The sequence below is a fragment of the Leptosomus discolor genome, chromosome 1, assembly GCF_034619465.1.
Source record: "Leptosomus discolor isolate bLepDis1 chromosome 1, bLepDis1.hap2, whole genome shotgun sequence".
Taxonomy (NCBI): domain Eukaryota; kingdom Metazoa; phylum Chordata; class Aves; order Leptosomiformes; family Leptosomidae; genus Leptosomus; species Leptosomus discolor.
The window spans coordinates 165677230-165700386 of record NC_141391.1 but is presented as its reverse complement, the minus strand read 5'-3'; the positions used below and the strand labels follow the sequence as shown (position 1 = coordinate 165700386).

The 23157-nt window shown below is 37.5% G+C and overlaps 1 protein-coding gene across 2 annotated transcripts in view; it reads left to right on the top strand.

Annotated features, from left to right (window-relative positions):
- CNOT4 (CCR4-NOT transcription complex subunit 4) overlaps positions 1–23157 on the top strand; it is an 82680-nt gene that overhangs the window by 39838 nt on the left and 19685 nt on the right. Inside the window, exons 3-10 of one of the 2 annotated variants that reach the window (XM_086470535.1) lie at positions 4922–5119; positions 7921–8007; positions 8573–8674; positions 9484–9609; positions 14278–14411; positions 18149–18304; positions 20978–21035; positions 21322–21571. In XM_086470535.1, coding sequence (XP_086326661.1) covers positions 4922–5119; positions 7921–8007; positions 8573–8674; positions 9484–9609; positions 14278–14411; positions 18149–18304; positions 20978–21035; positions 21322–21571 — 1111 coding nt within the window. The remainder of the gene's footprint in view (positions 1–4921; positions 5120–7920; positions 8008–8572; positions 8675–9483; positions 9610–14277; positions 14412–18148; positions 18305–20977; positions 21036–21321; positions 21572–23157) is intronic. The other variant, XM_086470543.1, reaches the window with a different exon arrangement.

Sequence of the window (23157 nt, the reverse complement as noted above, 5' to 3'; positions counted from 1 at the left end):
TTTTTCTACCAAGGAGAATATACTTGTACGTACTTGAACTGTTATATAGCTTAACGTTTGCACCTGCAGAATATGTTCATGTGGTTGTAGTCAATTGAGTTAGTGTGTCTTAAGATTCTTCCTGTAAGTAGCAGTAGTAGACAAACATTTGCTTTGTCTTGATTTGTGAAAGTAAGGTGCTAGTATGAATTTAACTTGAATGCTGCTTAGGAACTAGTCTTAACACGTTAAAAGCTTTCTAAACTTTGTCTGAATCTTCCAAAATAGACTGTGAAATTGTTTAATTCATTAACCACAAAAGTACTTCCTTAAAAAGTAGAGCTGACCTGCTTTGAGTTCCTGATGCCCTTCAGAATTGTAGGTGTAGTCAATTGTAAGATGCTAAGCAAGCCTTCCTGTTTTTTCCAGTCAATTGATTTCTTAACTGTGAGTGAAATAGCTGCTAACTAGTCAAATTAGAATGAAAATATGCTGTCCTCAAAAGTGTCTTCTGTAGCCAAAAGCTGGTTTACAGGTCACTAGACCTGGTTCTGGTTGTAAAGGCAGTGATATTTATCTTTGCAGTGATTTTTCTGTTGTTTTCTTTAAAATTCAGCAGCTTAGATTGTCGTATGAATAATACCTACCGTTGCAGTTGCTTGTGTTGCTTTAATAGAGCATAGCATTCTCAGGCCTTAGTGTCAGTCATTGCAATTTTTCAATCTGACAGTAAAAAAGTGTAGCTCTTTCACATTTCTTAATTGTTTTGCCCTTCAACCAAATAATATAACTTGATGCACAGCTGTTCCTGTGGTGTGGCTTTGCCGCCTTCTCCACTTCCTTGACTTGGCGGGCTTTATTCCTCCTAGCACCTCGTGTTAGAGATGGAGAGAAATAGTAAACTGCTACGTTTATGACCAAGAAACTAACATGCTTTAAGCATGTTTTTGTCTATGTTTCTCCTATTCCTGTTTTTGTATAAAAGGAACACCTGGTCTTAATGCACAGCCTCCAAATGTCAGTTGCTTCTGGTGCTTGTAATCCTGCAACGGAGTGTTTTGGTGCAACAATTAATATTTAGAAATAGATAGGAAAATGTTATTTTTTATAAGTAGTATGGTGTATACTATGCATAAACCTTATTGACTTTCTCTCTATTTCTCATTTCAGAACCTATTCGGTAGCAAGGCAACAACTGGGAAATGTTGGTACAGCCATTGTGTGGAAGGAATGTGACCCATCTGGGAATGACAAAAGCAAAGTGCTTGATAAATCCCAGCTCAGTTTTCAACAATTGGGAAAATGTGGGGGAAAAAGTCTGAAAGAAAACAAAACTTAAATGACAAGACAAACCTAGTCAGGAAGACTGAGAATTCATCAAGGGCCATCTCTGATTAAAGAAACGAGACTACAGAAGAGACACTTGCACTTTTGGTGAAGTTCTTGTAGGACTACCAGCAACTTGCAGTTAGTGTAAACAAAATCTGGTCATTGTCCCTGTTGGCACATCTTGTTCAGGTGGCTTCCATGGTTTTTGCTGAAGAGGATTTGTGTAACTCATGCAAAGGGTGTTAGCTAAACTTAGTGAATCAGTGATGTTGACGTCTCTTTATGTCTGCATCGGAAAATACATAAATGCTGTTAACACTTGATGTAGTTACTTTGCTTGGATCTTAAGTCCTCTACTTGCTAAGGAATTGGTGATAGTAGGTTAAATAAGTATCTTCTGCTTCTTGTAAAATGGTCACGTCAGTAGCATTGCAACTTTAGCTTTTCCAGGACCTGACAGCTTCTGGTACCTGTCATCCTTCTCATATCCTTATTTTGCAGGGTTGGACAGAGTAGACAGATGAAATGGTACTGTGAGATACACCAGCAGTCAATCCACCTTGCTTGGCCTTGAGCCATGTCCTGCCAGCCTTCGCTGTATGTGTTCTGTCTATAGTTGAACTGTCACCTGAGTGCGTGAACTTCAACACTGTGGGACGCAATCACTCTGAACATAAAATAATTTATTGTCTTAATTGTAGATTGAGTTTCTCCTTATTTGAAAGTGACAGGATTTCTAATACTTACTAATTTTTAGAATTAGCTTCTGAAATGATGCTGTGCTGCCTTGCCTGCCTTCCGCCTTAAACGTGCAGTGTCTCTTATCTGTCATCATGCTACACATTGCATATAGACAGGAAAATCACTAATCGGTTTTTAGGATTGTGTTTCTTTATTCTTGGGCTTCAAGAGGTGCATGCGGATTCATTTACAGGTCCTGTAAGTCAGGATATCCGACTGCTCATGTTCCTTAGCAGCATTAACCATGTCGTAAGAGTGATAAATATATATATGAAACATTTCATATATAATACACCTCTACAGTATCTAGTGAGAACTTTTTAATGATTCTGTTGCTTGAACAAGTGCTGCTATCCATGGTGGCAAATCAGCTGCTGCTGCTTCTTACTGACTGAAATCCTTATTCGGGTGGTCTCATACTTTCTGCTGAGATGAAGACATTTCTCTTCCATGATTCTGAAGCTGCACTTTAGTTGTGTGCCTCCCAGCAGTTCTTGTGCATTCCTGTACAAATACAAACTACTAGTTTTACTATGGACAAACAGATGTTCTGCTCAGGGTTATGCCTGAGCTACTCGGGTTGTTGCCTGACTAATGTTCAGGACCTCCAGTAGCAAATAGCTGTACAGAGAAGGAACATACTGTCTGACTTGCTTCTCATTTGAGAATATGCTCTGAATGTGGCTATACTTGGCAAGAGAGAAGCTGATGAGCTTTGGCGCTGTTTGCTGTAGTTTTCTTGAGGAGCCTTCAGGAGCCTTACTGAGCCTGCTGAAAACCATGAATTCATTTCTTGTGCAGTACTAGGGAGCAGCACACTTGCAGACCTTGTCTTGCATTGTATGGGATGTGGAGAAGGAATTAATTTGTGAAAGGATGGATTGTGGGTGTGATACCACATCACTTGATGTAAGGCGAACCATTTTGGTTTTGGAACTATATCTACCTTGTACTTGTGCACTTGTCTTTTTCCTATTCCTACCTTTACTCAGCTTGACTGTGATAACGGAATTAACTCTCTCTTTGCCAAGCAGTCTTTCTCTTCCCTAAACCGAAACAATAGCTATTCTTTGTTCTACATGATTGACTAACAGACTTTGAGAACTCTTTAAAGAAGTGCATTGCAGAGCTATTCTGTATCTCTGAAGTCCTCATGTGTACATGTGTTAAAACTAGAGATAATCATTGGCTATAGCTAATCTCAAATGACCTTACTAAAAGGCCATTGCTGTTCGTCAAGTACATTGTGAAATCTGGGTAAGATATTCAGTGTTACTTGTGAATAATATAACTTTTTAAGAAATGATATGGCTTTAACTGTTCTTCAAGGGTAACATGAGTCCTTATTTCTGTTTTCATGTTAAGGACTTGGTTATGTACCTTTGGCTACTCTAAAGTATCTCACAAGTTTAAATTCCTTTGTGATACTAAAAACATGTTCCAGAGAACTTGGTGTTTTACCGTGAGATGCCATCTGCTGAAGTCAACTGCAGCATATTTTCAGAAGTTATCTCAAGTGTAATGTAATGATGCTGAACTTTAAACTCTTCAAACTGTAAAATGGGTCTTGTTTTGTTTGGGGATGTACTTGGAAGAGTATCAGGTCTGAGCACTTGGTGGCAAGTATGAGGAATATATGCTGTTGACCTAAACCTTATTTTCATCTGCTCCTGCAGATTTTTCTCAGGTCACTTAGTATGACAACTAGTTTTGTATTAACGGAGAACAGTCAGGAAAAAGTTAAATTAATTTTTGTTGGACTTGCACACTGAAACCTTTGGTTATGGTAGTACAAGCAAAGAACTTGGTTCAACATATTGGTTAGCGTAGCTTCTTTAAGTCTTTACCTTAATGCACATCTCTGGTGCTGTTCTTATATTTTACTTCATCTCAGTGTTTAGAAACACTTTTTGTTTGAGAAGGTTTTTGAGAATATACTTGTTTCTGTACTTAGCATTGCTTTGTATATAGTGTGAAATCTAACTTTTCAGTCTGAGAAGACGGGGACAGGTAAAGAATATGGGACTGCTTTGAAGATTGATCTTGGGCTGAGGGCAGTGCACTGTGGTCTACAAGACCAGGCTAAAATAGTGCCTTTATAGCAATGCTGTGCATGAATAGAGCAATCTTTCTAGGTAGTTCTGAGGACACTTGTACTTCTGCTAGACACTTTTGAGATTAAAATCTAGTGTTATGTCTGTGTTTGAGGAGGTATCTGTAGGTGATAATCTCGAGGTTAAAAATGCACCTTTGTCCAGGGAAGACAAAGCCCAAGTTTCAAACTGGTACAAGGCATGGCAAGAATACTATTAAATCTGTATGCAGTAACTGTCTTGAAATCTGTCCCTTCACTAGAACTTAATCATATAAACATTGAGCTGTGTAATGGTTTTACTGTCTTGAACTTGGTATGCCACTGAAATTACACTTGTATTTTGATTTCTTATCCTGTAGTCTTTACTTTAACACACTTAAGTATCCAAATCTGTATCGGGCAACTAAATATAAAGTGAATATGCAAGGCATGCTTTCACCCTGCTTACTATGCTACGTTAGTGAAATCTCAACAGGATGTGTTGGCTGTCATGTTGCAGCTGCTTGTAGTGTTACCAAACTGACTAGGCAGCTAGGTTAGAATGTGTGTATTGCCCAAATCAGTACTATGTCTATAAATAGGAGACTTCCATTAAAATACACAAGATGCTCACCTTTCCCAAAGGACTGAATATGCTACTTCTGTAATGTGGCTGGCTGTAACCATCAGAACAGTGGAACAGAAGAAAGAAGTTTGTGTATTAAAACATTGGGATTAATGATTTTCAAATGTTGTTTCTTTATATGGGTTGTTTTTAATGGTATTTGTTATATTTAGCCATATCCAGAAGACCCAGCAGTGTACAAACCACTCTCCCAGGAAGAGCTGCAAAGGATAAAAAATGAAAAGAAACAGAAACAAAATGAGAGGAAACAGAAGATATCAGAGAATCGCAAACATTTGGCCAGTGTACGGGTTGTACAGAAGAACCTTGTCTTTGTGGTAGGGCTGTCTCAGCGCCTAGCAGATCCAGAGGTGAGTGGTTCACGCTTGCAGATCTTACTTTTAACTTACTGTCAGGGAAACATTGGAATACCCTTGTGCACACCTTTGTCTAACTCTGGTGGGTACAAAACGAAGCAGCATTGAAAAGATTCCATGCTGCTGAGGCACCATCTTCTTAAGGGAACCTACTTAGCTTCTTTCTCTGGAATAACCTCAATAAGTGTTTATGTCTTTGCTTTTGGGAGTACGGATGCTCTATGTTTTTGTTAAGGAAATGGTTGTTTGTATTTGTTTAAAAATGGCTTGTTGTTAAGCTAAAAATAAGCTTAAGGATTTTTTTTTTAGGTACTCGTTTTCCTAGGCTGGATCTGCTGGCACTATATGGCTGTCTTCTGCACCACCAATTCTAAATTGGGAGCTTGACTGGATTGTAAAGAACGAATAAAAAGCGTAGGACAAACCTGTAGGACAGAAGAAAAAAGCCAGCACTTGAAGTGTAACTAGGGAACATAAGGGTGATGTCAGTTGAGAGGAAAAAAAATTAGTAAGAGGAAGACCCAGGAAAGAGGTGGCTTGCTACTCTGCATCATCAAAAAGAAGCTTTTCATTTAAGAAAACTGATTGTGTTTAAAATGTAAAGAAAAAATAAAAAGAAATTTACTTCCATCAACAGTCAGTTGCAGGTGGCTAATGAAATTAGTACTAATGAGTAAAACTACCTTGAGTTAAGATATGGAGGGAATGTACTGCAGGATAAGATAGATGTCTTCAAAACTGTTGTGCCAAGTTAAAGTCACCTGATAGGACCAAATTGCCTGGAAAAATCTCAAATAGAAGTGGCTGTTTCTGAGGACTTACGCAGTATGGGCTGCATTTTGGTAGACGAGGAAGGAACAATTGTAAAAAGCTGCTTTTAGTGGAGGGGAAGAAAAGGAGGGATATGAAGGGAAGAGAAAAATCAAAGTTAAACTGATCTGGTGTATAACGCTTAGGTTTCTACAAGAATACAGCAACAAGTATTTGCAAGCAACTGTCAACTGGCTTGATACTATCTATTACCAAAAAATGTATTCGATTTCTTTGACTAGATAGAGGAGTTGTGAATAAGAGAAATAGTAGTATATACAGTTTAATTTTTTTTAACCTCAGATAATTCCACACTGAATACTTGAAGTAATTAGGAGTGGGTTTATTGGTGTAGTAGGGGGGAGGAGGGGTTGTACTAGGTTTGGTGGTAGCAGTATTCTCACTGACATACCAGAAGATAATGTGTACTTACTAAATATTGCATATAGCACCAAGATTACTTGATTTCCAAGAAACTTAGCCTGAAAGAGAGAGAAGAGCTAAAAAAAAAAAGTAGCACTCAATACATTCCACTTAAGTTTTCCATTTAAGTAAGCAAAAAAACTCCTGCACAAATAAAGATTATTTGGAAGGGGAGATTGGCTGCTGTTTGCTGTTTATGGAAATAGATCTGCGGCTCATAGTGGAGTACAGGTGGATCCACTTCTGTTGACATGCTCTTGTGAAAGTTGTGAAGGCCATGCTGCCATATCTTATCAGGAGTATAATCTGCAAGACACTTGGAAGCTCTTGCTTTGCTCGGGATTGTCAGTTTCCTCTGGAATAATGCCCAAGGATGGGGTGTAGGATCTTTCAAGAGGATGTAGATCAACTGAAGAGCAGTCAGAAGAGACCACTGAGTGACTGGTTGTCTATACAAAGCGCCCTGTAGTTCTACAGGAAGTTCCAAATGTGATTAATGCTGTTAGATCTTGAAAACACTGATGTTTCCTTGAGAAGGGAGAGGAGGTGGTTAGCTAAAGAAGTACTTGGATCAGTACAGTTGAACTGTACTATCTAGTGTTAGTATGAAGACGGAGCTGGGGAAAAAAAAAAATCTTCCTTTTTGACCTCTCGGGTTATTGTCTAGAACTAGAAATACCGTTAGCTTATCTAGCTTCAGGCTGAGTAGTCAGTACTTCTGCACCTCCTTCCATCACGGGGATAGAAAAAGAAAGGCTTTTGGTACCAAATGTGTCAGATATATTGCCAGTTCCATTGGCACACAGGTAACTGTTATTCAACAGAGTTGCTTAATATGCTAGAGATGTCCCTGCTTTGCACAGGATCCCTAAATGGTGTGTTATTAACTGATGCAGGGAAGGGCAAGACAGGAGTATTTCTTTTTTTTTCTTCAGGGATGTGATATTCACTCATTCATTTCAGCATGATGTTGATTTTGGAATGTGTTTTCTTGCCCCTGGGAAGTGTCATATATTGTCTTCCTCTACTTAGTCAGGTCTTCTGAAAACTTGAGGCTACTTTCAGCTTATTGGTTTACTGTCTTTGGAGTGGAGCAAGTGAGTCAGGATTCAGCATTTTGTTACTAGCAGTTAATATACCTGAACGCAAGTTTAAGGTGTTTTTTTTATCTTAAAACAGGAATGAATGTGATTTTTTTGATTTTTTTTAATTTTTTTTTTTTTTAAATTATAGAATAGATACAGGAGTATTCCATGCTGAATGGGATGTATCTTGCCAGGGTAGTGTTTGGGTAATCAGAGTACTGAAAGAAGCTTAAAAAATACCACATGAAATGTGGAATATCCCTCATTTAAGTTCTTTACTCAAGTGGTAGCATACTCTGTATTGCAAGTAACCATGTTTTACATTGGAAGACAAATCTGCATCTGTGTGCTCTTCTCATTGTAGAAGAGACATGTGTTTTAGTTAAAGGCTTTAGTTGCACAGTTACACAAAAGAATAAGTACAGCCTTGTATAAATTAACTTCCCAGTGCATCACTTTAACTTTCTTCTCTTGTAGGTTTTGAAACGACCAGAATATTTTGGGAAGTTCGGTAAAATACATAAAGTTGTCATTAATAACAGCACATCATATGCAGGCTCACAGGTAAGTCGGAGGCCCTTGTGATTTTTTTATTCCTTTAGAAAAAATGTGTGTTCAGAGTGAATCTGGGGCTCCCTATTTCTGATTAAGCAATAGGTTAAAGTGGTAAAACAAAACAACAAACAAACAAAACAACAGACCCACAACACTGCAAAAATCAAATTACTGTTATGTTTCTGAGGCATTATCCAACTAGACTCTCAAAGTTGGATGCAAGATGCAATGTTGAAGGATAAAGAACGGGGAGACAGGATGAGAACCTTCAAAGAAGCAGTAATGGGGCATTTATTCACTAATCTGCATTTCAGGGGTGAAATATCTTGAAGTATTTTTAGAACTTTCAAGCAACATTTTGTTGCATTTCTTCTTTTCCCCATTCTTTATGCATCACATCTAAATTTGTATGAATTCTACGATTCTTGGCACTTTTCCTGTTAAACTGGTATATTCATGGCTAGATGTTTTTATGAAGTGAGCTGCTAAAAAAGCAACTTAATGTTCAGATCTGTCTGGGGGAGAAAAAAATAAATAAAATACAGTATGTTGTGTTTTTTTTTTTTTTTCTTAGGGTCCAAGTGCCAGTGCATATGTAACCTACATCCGGTCAGAAGATGCTCTCAGAGCCATACAGTGCGTCAATAATGTGGTGGTAGACGGCAGAACACTTAAGGTGGTAATATTTTCACATTCTTAGGTATATGTGCTAGGATACTAGTATCAGTGCATGGTATTAAAATTTTATTCATATACATATGCTTGTGTTGATGAACAGAAATGTCCAGATTATTGGGTATTGGGTTTTGACTTGTTTTCCTAGCATTAATCACAACAAGGAAGTTCAGTGAGGTTCCAGCAGGCAATGCTTTAGGGGGTTAGCAGGTAACTTCTTAGAACAGAAGTTTGAGACAAAGAAAGAGATTATACCACCTCCCCCTTCCCACAGTGGCTTTTTTGCTGTATAGCTTAATAGCACAGTGTGAAAACCTGATTATTTGCTTTTACAGAGCATTTCTGTAGTCCAAACACCACACCTCTCAAAAGCTCCCTGGGAAATGCAAGTTTTTTCCTTTTGGTATCTGTGTGAACAGGTATTCAGGCTGACTTGGCCAAATTGGTGGCTATAGAAAATCATCTAGTTAATATTCATTTCCTGACCCTGCTACAAAACATTAACCAGTTTCATGTAATACAAACTCATAACTGCTTATTTGGCTTCTTATGATTATGAATGCAGATATTTACTGAGGCTCTTATTTTGGCATTTATTTAGATTAGATGAAAATAGGAATACATCCTAATTATCTAATCCTCAAGATTTCTTATAAATGGACTTTCTGGTCCATCTGCATCAAGAAATGCATTATGATGGAACTCTAAATCTTGGGAAGGAATTTTTTTTTTTCAAATACAACTTTTTTCAAATACTGCAAAAAGCATTCTTAATCTCCAGTACTTAAGTAATGATTTTTTTTTCTTCAGGCATCATTAGGTACAACAAAATATTGCAGTTATTTTCTAAAAAATATGCAGTGTCCAAAACCAGACTGCATGTATCTACATGAACTGGGAGATGAAGCAGCCAGTTTCACAAAAGAAGAAATGCAGGTAAGTGTAATGAATGGGAAACTCATGAAATGTGGCATGTATGTATTTTATTGTATATCATTTAGTCTAATGTGTGTATAATATAGCCTTTTGCTGAATGTTATGGCAGAGATTAATTTTGAAATCCAAAATGTGATTAACCAGTTGGATATTAGAAATGAGCAGTTAAATTTTTTCACTGCATGCTGATTTTAAAGGCTGAAAAGTGCACTGAGTGTTCATGAGTCAGAGAGAAACTCTTAGCCAAGAATTCAAGTAACTTTGAGTTAGTGACTTGCGTGTTGCTGATACCAGTGCAAGGTAATATGTTATTTTAAATCTCTGTGAAAGAAGTTAGTGCAGATCTGGGTTTTCCTGTAGGTTTTGTGTGTGTGGCCAGTTATGGCTTAACTATTGTACTGTGATTTGACCATGCTATCTGAATTCTGATATCCCTTTTAGCCTGGGAACTGTTTGGAAATAAAACATTGAGGGATAACTGTAGCAGAGCATAAATACTGATGCACGGATATTTTTATTTTTACTATCTCAACATTAAAATGCTTCTTTTCAAGGGCAGGGAAGCAAGTAAATAGATAGCTTTACTTTCTCAAAGGGAGTGCATTCGGACATGTTTTGTGTCTGGGTCTGTGCCTCTACGTGAGGTACGGTAAATCTTTTAAACTCAAATCTCAATTACATCAACTTTGCATCTATTCTGTAACTTCTGCATCTGGTCTGTCCATGAAGCAGGTGGTCCCCATCCCTAGTGCTAGCACAGATATTGTACAAGTAGATGTTATTTCATGTGTTAGGTTGCTTTAAGCCAGAGAATAAGGAAGAATATCTGTATCTATTAAACATTTCTTTCTGCAAATTAGCAGTTATTTCTGAGGATTTCAGCTACTTTCTCATAAGTTAAAAAAAAAATACCCTGCTGGTTCAGATGAATAGTCCCTGTAGTATATATTTTGTCGCAGATAATGGCAATAGGAGGTAAAATACAAGGAGAACCTGCAAACCAGGCCACCTTCCCTGTTCATTTCCCTATGTTCTCTCCCACCACCTAGATCTGTTATGTTATACATGTTTGAGGGTATGTTCCTGTCTAGGCTGCTTAGTTTTTTTTTTATAAAGCTGTCAGGCATTAATTTACTTAATCCATTTTGAACCTGCTGATACTGTCAACCCTATAGTCTCTTGTGGCAGCAAGCCCCAGAAGTTCACCAGCAGTTTTGTAAAGTGCTTTCTTTTGCCCGTGTTAAACTGATCTCCAGTTAGTTTTATCAAGTGTCCTCTAATCTTAGCGTTGTAGTACTTGCTGAAAGCAAAACCCTTATTCACCTTAATCAGTTGCTTTTGATGCTGTAAAACTTGATTTATCTCTCTCGGACATCTGTCCAAATCACATGGTTTCTGGGCCTTCAAACTTGTTGGTAAAGCAGTTCCTCCCCTTCTGTGATAATTTGTTGCCCTTTTCTGTACCTTCTAACTGTGTCCCCCTTGAGATGCGGAGGTCAGTCACATTACACTCATGATGTGGGGGAAGCGAAGTTTACTATAACAGTCCTCAGTGTTTTCTGTGTAGTGTGGTGTGTGGTTTGGTTTGGTTTTGTTAGACCTTTTTAAGTGCCCTTCTTAATGATGCCCAGCACATTTTTTGTTTGGTTGCCAGTGTCTAATCAACAATTTCAGAGATCTGTTGGCAGTAACCTCAGTATCCCTTCTTTGAGCTCTAACAGCCAGTTCACAGATCGATAGAGCATTAGTGCGGTTCAGGCTACTTTTCCCACAGCGCGTTAGCTGACATGTCTCTGGTGAAACTTACTTGCCACATTTACTACCCAGAGAGCTTGGAGTTGTCAGCAAAGAACTGGCTCTTCGCTTCTTTCTCATACATGATGATGGTGTTGCATAAAACTGGTGCCAGTCATCAGTCCTCATCGCTTGCTTCTGCACACTAAGAGTGACTAGTAAGTCCTACCTTTTGCCTTTCTTTCTTTGAGCCAGCTTCAATCCACACAAGAACCTTTCATCTATCCCAGGGCAGCTTTGTAGACTTCTAGTATGAAACCCTATCAAAGGCTTTTTTGAAAATTCTATGGATGGTCTTTATTTATGCTTATTGGCACTATTGAAAATAGTGTTAGTGAAGTAGGATTCCCCTTTGCAGAAGATGTTCAGATTCATTCCCAGCAGATTGTGTGTTTATCCATTAACTTCTTTTTCTTTTTTAAGATAGACTTTATAATCTTCGGAGGGATGGAGGTTGAATTTAGCATTCTGTAGTTCACAGGATCTTTTCCACAGCCCTTTTGGTAGAAGGCAATGGCAGTCTGTCAGTCCTCTGGCCTAACTGCCAGTTAAAATTGATAGGCTACATACCTTGGCCAGGAATTCAATTTCACATGTGAGTTCCTTCAGAAGCGTTGAGTGGATTATACTTGATCTTGGTGACTTAAAAGAATCTTCATTTCCTGTTCCTTGTTACATTCCTTGAACTTTCTTCTTGATTTCATGTTGCTTTCTTGGAAAATACACAACTATTGAAAAATGCATTGTGCTTTCAGTGCACCAACTTTCTGGAGTTTGGGTTAATGTCAATGATTTTACACGCTCATTTAATGAGACTGAGTGTTCATTGTCACAGATAGATTCCCTAGTTAAAAAACCAAAATTGTCAATAGATGAACTTACATTCTAGTTAAATAATTGTTAATAGAGCTAAACATTGTGACAAACTGAAAAGAACTGGTAGAACTGTAGGAGGTCTCTGAAAGTGAAGTTGGAAATTTAGGTAAGGTAGGTTGCTGAGTTTGGCCTCTGGATTGCTTAAATAAAGCACAGTTACTGGAAGCTCCCATATAGGATTTTAATCTTCTTTCCTACATTTATGTGACAAGTAAGCGAGCTGAGGACTGACCTGATATTCCTGTCCATGTTGTTCAGTCTTTTGCCACTGAAGGCTTAAACAAGATGAGATATCTGGGGAGATTTCTTCTTACTCAGCTGCTTAATGTTTGCAGTGCAGATCTGTGCATCTGAGCTAGTTGCTTATATTCTATTCATAGTGGATGGCAAAGAAAGCATTTCCAGGGTGCATTATATCTCATAAAGTTTGCATTTAGGTGAACGACCCTCTAGAATTATACTTTTTTCTACTGTAGGTAGTAGCTTGGGTGTAGACACTGACAAAGCTGTGTAAGATGATGCATACACCAGATGTTTCAATGTTGTCCTTCTTCGAGGGTTGTGTAGGTTGACTACGTAGAAAGACATGTTCAGAATTGACCATTAATGGAGAACTGGAGAATTAAGTAACAAAAAACTGGAGATATTTATAGTGTTTGACTGACTTAAGAGTATTCAAATGGATTATGCCGTTGCCCTTCTAAAGGAGCCCATAAGGGAATTTAGTTTCTCAGCAGTCCTGTTTTCTGAAACTTGTTAAATATTCCTGCTTAATTTTTTTTTAAAAAAAGCAAGTAATATTTTTCTTTTAGGTTGTAATATTTTTCTAGGAGGATGACCACATTGCCTGTGCATCAGTTCCATTCCTGTTCCAACAAAACATTTATAAAGGGAATGAATTAATTAATGTACAAATGTTAATTTTTAGGTGTACAAGTAGTGTGAGAGCTTTTATATCAATACTGAATATGTGATAGATAAAAACATATGTGTTCCAGACTTAAGGTTCAGAAGGCCTGACCATAAATCTTGGCACTTGTTTCCATTGCTAAAGGACATCTCTGAGTTATCTGGAAAGTCTAGATAAAAGCTATTGACAACTTCAAATTCACTGTTATATTTTGCATCTTGAGTCAACTCATTACAGTACTTAACTTGCAATTAGTAATTCTTAGGTTGGAGTGCTGTAACAACCTAACAAAAATGTGAATGTACGTCTTGAATTTGTTTCACATGTCACTTTAAATGTTGGAGTGGATCTTGCTTTGCTTTAAATATTTAGCCACAGAATGTTATAGATAAGCTAGGCTGAAAAATACTTTCTTCCTTCACTCTCCAGATTCAATATTCTGGAGTTGGATTGGGCCCCCTCAATTTGTGAAATCAAGATATTGTTCTCTATTAATTTAATTAGTTAAAAAAATATTACAATTTTTCAGTTATTAAAAAGGATGATTTATCAGTTATTGCTCAGAATATACTCCTTGTCACATGATACTTAACACTCAGACCACCGCATCTATTTTTATTAAGCTGATATAAAATGACTTCTGTTTTCAAACTTCTGGTTTAGAAGAGAGACTCTTTGCTCCTTCAATCTTCTGAAAATCTTAGTATGGTTGATGTATCAAATGCAGACTGCCTTGGAGATTTAGCAGTTTGTGATTTAGAAGGTATATTGTGAAACTGTTGATTAGAAATGAAGAGCGCAAGTTCTGGTGCGATTGTAACTATTTCTCTGCTTTAGAAGTCTCAAAAAAAATGGTAAATGTATCCAAGTGATTTCTAGGCAACCTTTAGATTTGTTGAGATCATGTCTGTGCTGTGACTGGGAAGCCCTGTTTTAAGTTTCAGTCAGGAGTGCCCTGTGAAGTTATTAAAGCTCAATTACTAAACTTTGGAAGGTACATATGTACATATATATACAGAAAAAATTTAGTATCTATAAAAATAACTATTAAACCAGTTTTCATTCATTGTGAGTTTCTCTTTCCTTAGGCGGGTAAGCACCAGGAATATGAACAGAAACTACTGCAAGAATTATACAAACTAAACCCCAACTTTCTCCAATTATCTACGGGTACAGTTGACAAGAACAAGAACAAAGTGACAGCACTGCAGAGGTACGATGCGTAAGTACTGATGCTGGACTGCCTGGCTATGCTTGCTTTCTTGTTATTTCAAAAAAAACCCTTTCTTATTGTTATTGCATCCCCTAAGTTGTCTGCTCTTTTTAGTGGCTATTATGTGATAAACTCTGCTGGTTTTGTCCATGCAGACACATATGCACCACATTGTTCTACTACAGAGTGAGTGTGAGTCTTGCTCAGTAACGAAATGTTTTTCTGCTGTGTGCATTTGGATCACTAGTTCAGAATGAAGTATTCTTTTTGTGAAAGAAGACCTTGTATTTTCTATTTGCGTAAACATGTTCATTGAAAAACAGATATCCATGTTCTTGGTATGTTGTCATGATGAACGCAGTCTGTACTCGCACAACTGAGACACCTTGTAGTCTTGATATGTGTGCTTTATTGTGGTTTTTTTAGATCATGATTTATAGTGCAGTCCTTACATTAGGTGTAAAGACCTTAGAAATTAAAAGTAAAATCAGTTTTTCTTTTGTGCGAGTAAAACTTCACGAGATGTGAATAAAGGATTTCTTGCTTTCATCTAGTAAACTTAAATGATGTATTTTTCACTATGTTGTAATTACAGCTATCACAACTGCTTGTAAAAATAGTACTATCTCGAAGTAGTTTGTTCAGCAAGTTATGGAAGGATTTCTGAACATATGAGTACGTAGTCATACAAAGATAAATGAAAGCCTAAGGTCATCAGTCCTTATGTGAATTAGCCACTCGAATGTCGTATTTAAGATAAAGAAAAAAAGCCTGTTAACAATTTCCTCCGTTCTTTTCATAATGAGATGGGCAGAGTGGAATGTAAAAATTAAATTGGACTTTGCAGACACTTGGCCTTGTACTCAGGGTTTGTGTTGTGTGCCAGCTTATCCACTACTGAATTTTTCAGACAATAATTTGTCACTGGCAGCATCAGTGCACAACAGTTTAAGCAAGAAAGTGGGTACTGTATCTAAAATATTGCCAATGGAGCTTGAATAAGCAGAGTTCTGAGAACTAGTATCCCAGCTGGTGTGCTGGGATTATTTTATTTGCCTTCTGGAGGAAGTGTTATATGCTCTTTGACTGCAAGAGGTCAGGACTTCCAGTTGGATCTTTTCTTAAGGACTGTGCCACATCTTAATTTCTTGGGCACTGGCTCGATATTGACTTGGAAGGTAGAGTGCAGACAGTAAAGCAAATAGACTGCTTCCTGCATTTGGGTATTGATTGGTTTATGTTCAAAGTCTGAACTAATCTTAATTTGAAACCTAATTAGATCACAGCAAATGATACCAGTGAGGGAAGAATGCTCTATCTGAAACTGCAGCAATGTTTTGAGCCTTCAGAAAGCAATTATGAATTGGAGCTTGGCCCCTCTGTGGTGCTAACGTTTTGGCAGTTGTGGAAAAAATGGCATGTTACTCTAAAGGCAACAAGTGGTCTGGAGTTAATGTCTCTTGTCAGCTGAACAGCATCTCACAACACAGACTCTGTTCTTTGATAATGGCTAGGCACCACCTTTTGGGTTGCAAAGTGAATTTCTTCTTGGAGCTGGGCTTTTGAAATGTTTCTTCAAGTCCTGTCTCCTCAGGTACAAAATGCAGCTTGTGAGCTGGTGAATGCATGTTGTTCTCCTTCACAGCTTTCTACCCAATTGAGTTCCCATTTTTGTCCGATTCATTGATATTAATATTTCTGTCAGTTTATCAGAGTCTCTGACAATTTTGTGGTGGTTTTTGTGTTTCTGGGCTGCAGGGTTTCTGTTTCTGGAATTGAACAGAAGTTAACTTCTAAACAGTAGATGTTTAATTATAAATATCCAGTAGAAACAGCTTCTTAAAGTGTGTGTAAATGCACTTTTTTTCGCAATTGTGTTCTAATTTGAAAGGTCTTACTTGCAGACCTTTTTTTCTTGCTGCTGAAGGCAAATGTTAAAATCCCCAAGTGCCACTTTGTGTATGTGGGTACTCCTCTCTTGGTATGTCACTTGGTAGTCATAGTGACTGCATTCACTTATAGTTAGAGGTATATTTCACATTTAAAACAGATCAAGCTCTTTGTTTGTTTTTTTTTCCCTGCTGACCTTTTCCTAAAGAGCTGAAACGAATGCTTTCTTATGCTACAAGTGGAAACATTTGTTAAGCACTTGCTGGTCTTTTAGAGAACAGCCCTTCAGAAGTATGCAGCTTTGAACTTCAAAAAAACCCCACATGCACAAAAACCCACCCCAAAATACAAACCAGTTTCTTTCTCTTTACCTTGGATGCAAAACTGACTTTTAACTGTGACACTTTAAATTAGTTTTGGTGTAGAGATGGCTTTGCACTGCAGCGGATGTAAATTTTGGCATTTAAAATAAATCTGTTAATGAATTGAAAGTCTTGTTATAGCTAGATTATAGCTCAGTTTGGTAAGGGTGAGAATATTAAATGACTGACATTGCTGTGTTGATGAGCAATGAGAAATAAAGACATCAATATCAGATCAACTCACTACATCTAACTTATTTCAAATGTGTGCAAAGCAAAGATGAGATCTCGAAGTTCAGATCAGGGCTCTCATCGGTACATATTGTATAGGTATGTGAGAAAGATGGAGGCAGAATAGCAAATCTTATAATATTAATTGTGATTTGAAGGTAGCTAGTAATACCAATTTTATCTGAATAGGAGCAGAAAACACTTGAGTTGCTATAAGCAGCTATAGAAAATTCCAGATTCTGACTGTGAACTTACTAAATTGACTGAACTAAAGATGTAGAGTAAATGTTGGACCAAGTAATAAGAACATACTAATGAAGGGGGGCATGAGGAGGATGTACGTAAAAAATTTTTTTGGAAAACTTGTTCGTTATGATGACAGCACTTGGACACTAAAAACAGCATCCTAATTGAAGCAAATGAAAAGCTAAAGTTAACGTAAAAGAACTGGAGAAATCTCTTATAGTAAGATTGTAGGGTTAGCAGATGACACACTGGATTTGAATGCATTCACTTATAGATGATATTGCAGCTCACTTCAATTTGTATAAAGTAACTATTTTCAGCAAAACTTGGGCTTTGAGTCTTCTTCTTGAACTTGTTTCAGATTTAATGTGCACTCTGAAGTGAAATTTAGTGTTACTGTATAAAAGGGATGTAATTATTACTTTGAACTAGAGATGAAGGGAGCAGTAACTTGAATGAACAGTGTGTTGGTCTGACTGGTCTCATGGACTGCTAGTAAAGCTATGGACTCTTGTGCAGGCTTAAAGCACAAACGTCATCTGTGGGGCCAGGCTTGATAGAGCCTGGAATACAAAACATTTATTTATGGAAAAAAAAGAAGTGGTTTAGATCCTGATTTACAGAACTTAAAAATACTTATGGGATAAAGCAAATAATTCTAAATGAGACGTGTGTAGGTCTGGATATTTGAAGCTGTCAATGGATTTTTTTTTTAAATTTTTTTCCTCTACCCCAAATGGGCAAGTTTGGACTTCAGCATTGGCAAAGCAGCTATCGAATCAGTGAAGAAAACTGATTTCCCCCCCCAGTTTTCTCTCTCCCTACCCCACTAATTCTTTTTTTAAGTCATCACCATTTAAAATCTGAGAAATAATATCCAGATAAATCTATTCTTATGGATTGTCTGGCACAAGGATTCGTTTCCCCTGTGATTACAATTTTTAAAAACACTTCTTCATAACTTGAACTCTTCTTTTTTTTTCCTTTTTTTTTTTTTTAACTCTTGCCTTTTTCCAGACCCAACAGTAGTAACAAAGATGCCTGGCCATCATTACAGAGTTCAAGTAAATCAGCCAACGGTTTAACAATGGAACACAGGAAAACGCCTCCTATATTAGAAAATGGCACAGACCCAGAACACATGACTCCAGATGGTGCAGACTCAGATTTCGGGTAATTGTGCTGCCTTTTATACTTCAGATAGCTTGCTTTCTCTCTCACTGGTTGGTGTGGAGGGAATAATTCTCCAGTCTCTCTCTCTGGTTGGAGAGCTGGATTCAAATCCTGATCAGGTCACAAAAAGCTGGGCTTAGCCTAGCCCATGTCAAAAAGACTGATTGGCAGATCGTACAGGAGAACCCTAATGCAAAGTTAGTAAGTGATGGTACAGGTAAGGGCTGAGGGGAACTGAGTAACAGGGACATCAACAGCTTATATAGCTGCGTGGTTCCAGCCAGAGCTGAGCCCTTTCTATACGGAAGCTTCCACAAAAGTTCCTATACATCAGGAGGCTTGTCAGTTTGAAAAGCATCAACAGAAGGAAGCTAAACGTTAGGGCTGAATATCTGTCATTGCTTTACAGTGGTGTGTTCCAGAAAACACAACTGCAGAGGTAAGGGTTCCCTGGCTATCACTCAGTAACACGAACAACAGGGCAGCGGACTCAACTGAGGCTTATTTGTGCAGAGAAAGTAATTCATCTGCTTGCAATAACGTTCTTACTGCCAACCAACATTTTTTCCTCTTTTGGTGCCCTTTTTGAACAGAACTGGTGTCCTCTTCCATCATAAGTGTCACTTGCAGTTCCAACGTAGTCTGTAGTCATGCTGTTTTGGTTTTTTATGGAATCCCTTAGGTAATACTGGTTGGGCTCTTTCAGAGCTTGGTTGAAAACAAGGTAAACACTCAAAAAGTGCTGTTGCCAATTAGGTAGCTGATATTCCCTTTAAATCAGTATTGAACCGATGCATTAACATTGAGTGCTGCTGAAAGTAGCGCTTTCTTGTTAGGCTTAATAGCAGTCCTGTTGAGGTGTGGTCAGAGATCCTATGGTTGAATCTCAGTAGTAACGTGCAGATTCCTTCTTACCCTTTCAGAAAAGAGTGTACTAAATGTAGGTAAAAATATTGTTGCCAGTAGATAATGAAACTTGTTCATTCCTGAGGGCTGAAAGCCTGTCTTACAATTAAAGGCTCCTTAGTCAAGTTCAAATATAATAAACATTTTCAGCACTTTTGTCATTAAAAGTTGTCTGACACATAGCTTTTTAAACCGCAGCATTGTGATGTTCTGTCAGCAGCTCTGGGAAAAGAATTTGGGTGGAATATCAGCTCTACAATCAGAATGATTGTGTAGTGGTCTACAGCAAAACTTTGTGCTGTAGGTATTCGGAAATTACTAACCCAAGGCAGTTTTTTTCCAAATGGAAGAACTTTTATTTATGCTGTTCAACCACTGAGTAAAGAACATTACTCCAGTGAAGGTTTACAAATACTTTTTTGCAAGTACATTCCTCTGATTTTTCTTTTGTAGTCATAAATACTTCGGCTTTAGTTATCTTTTTGAGATACTGACTCAATCAGTATTCTTTTGCACAAAAATTGTTTTTATTGATAGATTACTCTTTTTATACAGTTTCTTTAGAATGGGGGAGAATTAATTCTGCTGAGTTTTGACTCTAATTATTCTGCGATGGGGAGAACAAATTCTGGGCAAAGCAATCTTACAAATTTTTGACCTTGATTTGTGGTTTTATATAATATTTAAACTTCACAGCAGCAAGGGATATTTGAAAACAAGGTGTAGCTAGAATCTGAAGTCTGCACTCAGTTAAAATAATTACTATATATATATTTGTCTTGTGCAAGCACATTGTGCCTGTAATTTGACTTGTATCACGTTCTGGCCTCTATAGAACTGAAATTCTTGTTCTTACTTTTGGTCCTTGTTTGCAGGACTGGTGTTTTGGGCTGTGCGGCCTGGTGCTTGTGCAACTTCTCTTATGGGTAGATAAAAAAGAAAATACCTTGAAGTTGTAAAGCAGAGATTTTTAATCTGAACTTGAACTAATACTGTTTGATTAGTGTGGTATTTAGCATAATTAAGGCAACCTTCAGATGCTTGTAAGAATCTTGAATCCTGAGATGTGCCATTTCAGCCAAGTCATGTTAATTCCCAGTGAATAGCTTTCTGAGGTGACTTTCTGCTGTATGTGATCTTTTATTCTCTTCACGTTTGGCAAGTTTTTTATGCTATGTCTCTTCCTGCATTTTTCCCCTTCTGTCATCTCAAAACTCAGTTTTCTTACCTTGGAACTAATTTCTGCTAGTTAAAGCTTGAAGGCTGGTGGGAAGCTTAACTTGCCATCAGGACTAAATAGTTAATTTAATATTTTATCTCTCCCAGGATTTATTTAGGACTTATACGGGAACTGTCAGCTTAGATATTTGGAAATCAAATCTGTTCCCAAGCTTCTTTCAAGTAGTAGCATAGATGGAACTGATACTACGGAATACTGCTGTAGTACAAGAGTTCTGGTCTTTTTGAATGGCATAGAATTACTATGAACATGTTTAAAACTTTCCTTTTGTTCTTTAACAGGGCAGTCAGCAAGCAGAGTGGAGAGTGGTGGGAGGAAGTATTACAGTATACGGCAAATGACTGGAACAATATAATTTAAAAAAAAGTCTCATAAATAAGTGGACTTTCTCCCTTCTTAATTCCTCCTAATTAATTTCATTTTGTCTTTATTTCAAGGCTTTTCTACCACTGCAAAAGCAAATGTTGATTTTCGTGTTAAATACTTGAATGTCTTACTGTCTTTTTTTTCCCCTCCCACTTTTGCAGCCCTATCGACAAACCTTCAGATTCCCTCAGTATAGGAAATGGTGACAGCTCCCAGCAGGTAAGACATAAAGATAAATGGTGTGAGAGTAAGAACTGAGTTTGAGGGCTTGGTGCAACTTGTAGTTGGAGAAGCAAGCACTTTCTGAAGTGTATCATAATTTTAAACAAAATTAAAAAATGCTACTGCTAAGTTGATTTTTATGTTTGACTTTGTACTGAGCTAAGTACTAACTAATGTAATTGCAGCCAAAAGTTTTGAGGGGATTTTTCAACTGTATTAGTGAAGAATATTTTATATATAAATACTTATGTCCTAATTGTTTCTCTTACTCTCTTGCCTGTAGATAACAAACAGTGACACACCTTCACCGCCGCCTGGTTTAACAAAACCCAATCCAGTCATACCCATCAGTTCATCTAATCACAGTGCACGGTCACCCTTTGAAGGGGCTGTAACAGAATCACAGTCGCTCTTCTCTGACAACTTTCGACACCCTAACCCCATCCCTAGTGGGCTTCCTCCGTTCCCCAGTTCTCCACAGACTTCAAATGACTGGCCCACAGCACCAGAACCACAGAGCCTCTTCACATCAGGTGTGTACACAGCTTATGTGGCTGGGTATTGCTTGCTTTTGCAACTGATGTCTAAAACTGTGTAGAACAAGAAACTCTGGGACTTGCTCTATACTGTTTTTTCTCCCTTCATGAATGATTAAAATTTGTCACTTAACTACAAACAAATTGCACTGACGTAAGCGTTTCTTCTAAAAGAAAGTTTACAGAGTTTTCTAGCTGCATGGCTAAATTATCAGAGTGCTTATTTTAGTTTTTCTTAGCTATGTGCCTGTCTAAATAATAGGATGTGACATGTATGCTTAGTATTTAATGTTAGAGGTGTTTGAGAGTGAAGAAAATACATGGTGACAGTGTATGTTGGTGTAATAAGCTGTTATAGTCTATAATTCTAACATCAGAAGCTGTGCAGTGGATTCCAGAATTTTCTTTAGTATCCTGCATAGTTATCTGAATGTGCCTAATCTTTCTTTTCCTGAAGTGAGACTACATACATTCAGAAAAGATAAAAAATGTGGTTAATTGCAATAACTGAAAGATACCTGTACTTGCCTGTGAAATGGCACTTCATATGGATGAAACATCATTTTATGTTTACTTGTATAGTCTTGGGAATAGTTAACAGTATCTAAAAGCTCAAAAATTATAAATCTGAGGCAGTTGTTAGAAAATGAATATCAGTAACAAATAGAATGTAAACAGTACTTTAGGTCATTGTTGGTTTACTTAGTGATTAGTCTTCTTTTGTTGTTATCTGACTTCTGGATGTCATAATCGTGTTTGTAAACAGTATTTATTATCAAGGAAATCACCTGCTGCTAAGGTACTATACAAACCGATGTAAGGATTAAGTAGTAGTGAGAGACAGTTTCTAGGTAGCAGAGATCTTGTTTGTTTCATAATTAATGTTGCTATTTAAATAAGAATACAAAGTGCAGGGTTTTATCTGTCTAGCAACTCTTTATCGTTACAGATTTTAGAGAGATTTCTTTTGTGAGAGAGGATACTGAGCTTAGTTTTAACTACTTAAATCAGCAGACCGGGTTTCCTACCAGCAGAGGGAGTTGATGTTGTGAGTGATACTGCCTTTGTACTAAATCAGCTTGCATTAACACAGTTTTGAGAAAGCATACTGTGAAACTAGACCCAGCATTCTCTGAACCTGAATAAGAACTTTAAACAAGATAACGAAATGAAGTAGCAACTGAAAATGCAGGGAAATTCTGATAACCGTTTTTTGCAATGTTGCCTCAAAATGTTTAACAATATCTTGTAATGCAGTGCCTTATTTCCTTATATTTTATCAAGGTGTCTGCTGAAGAATTTGACTTGGTTTTCTTCATAATGGTAGACAGTGGTGGTGTTCTGGTGTGGTGGTTGATTTTTTTTTTTTGACCACTTCTCAGAAGTTCCCCCTTTGAGAGGGAACATCTCCTCCCCACCTTTCATGCACAGCAGAGCTGAAGCACAGCATTAATACTGAAAGCAAAATACTGAACTGAATAACAACCTTATTTAAACTCTGCTTGGTCACACTTCTGTCAAGTAATAATGGGTGTAAAGAAGGTTCTAATCAAGTGTTTATTGGTCTCTTTCTGCTTGGTGCT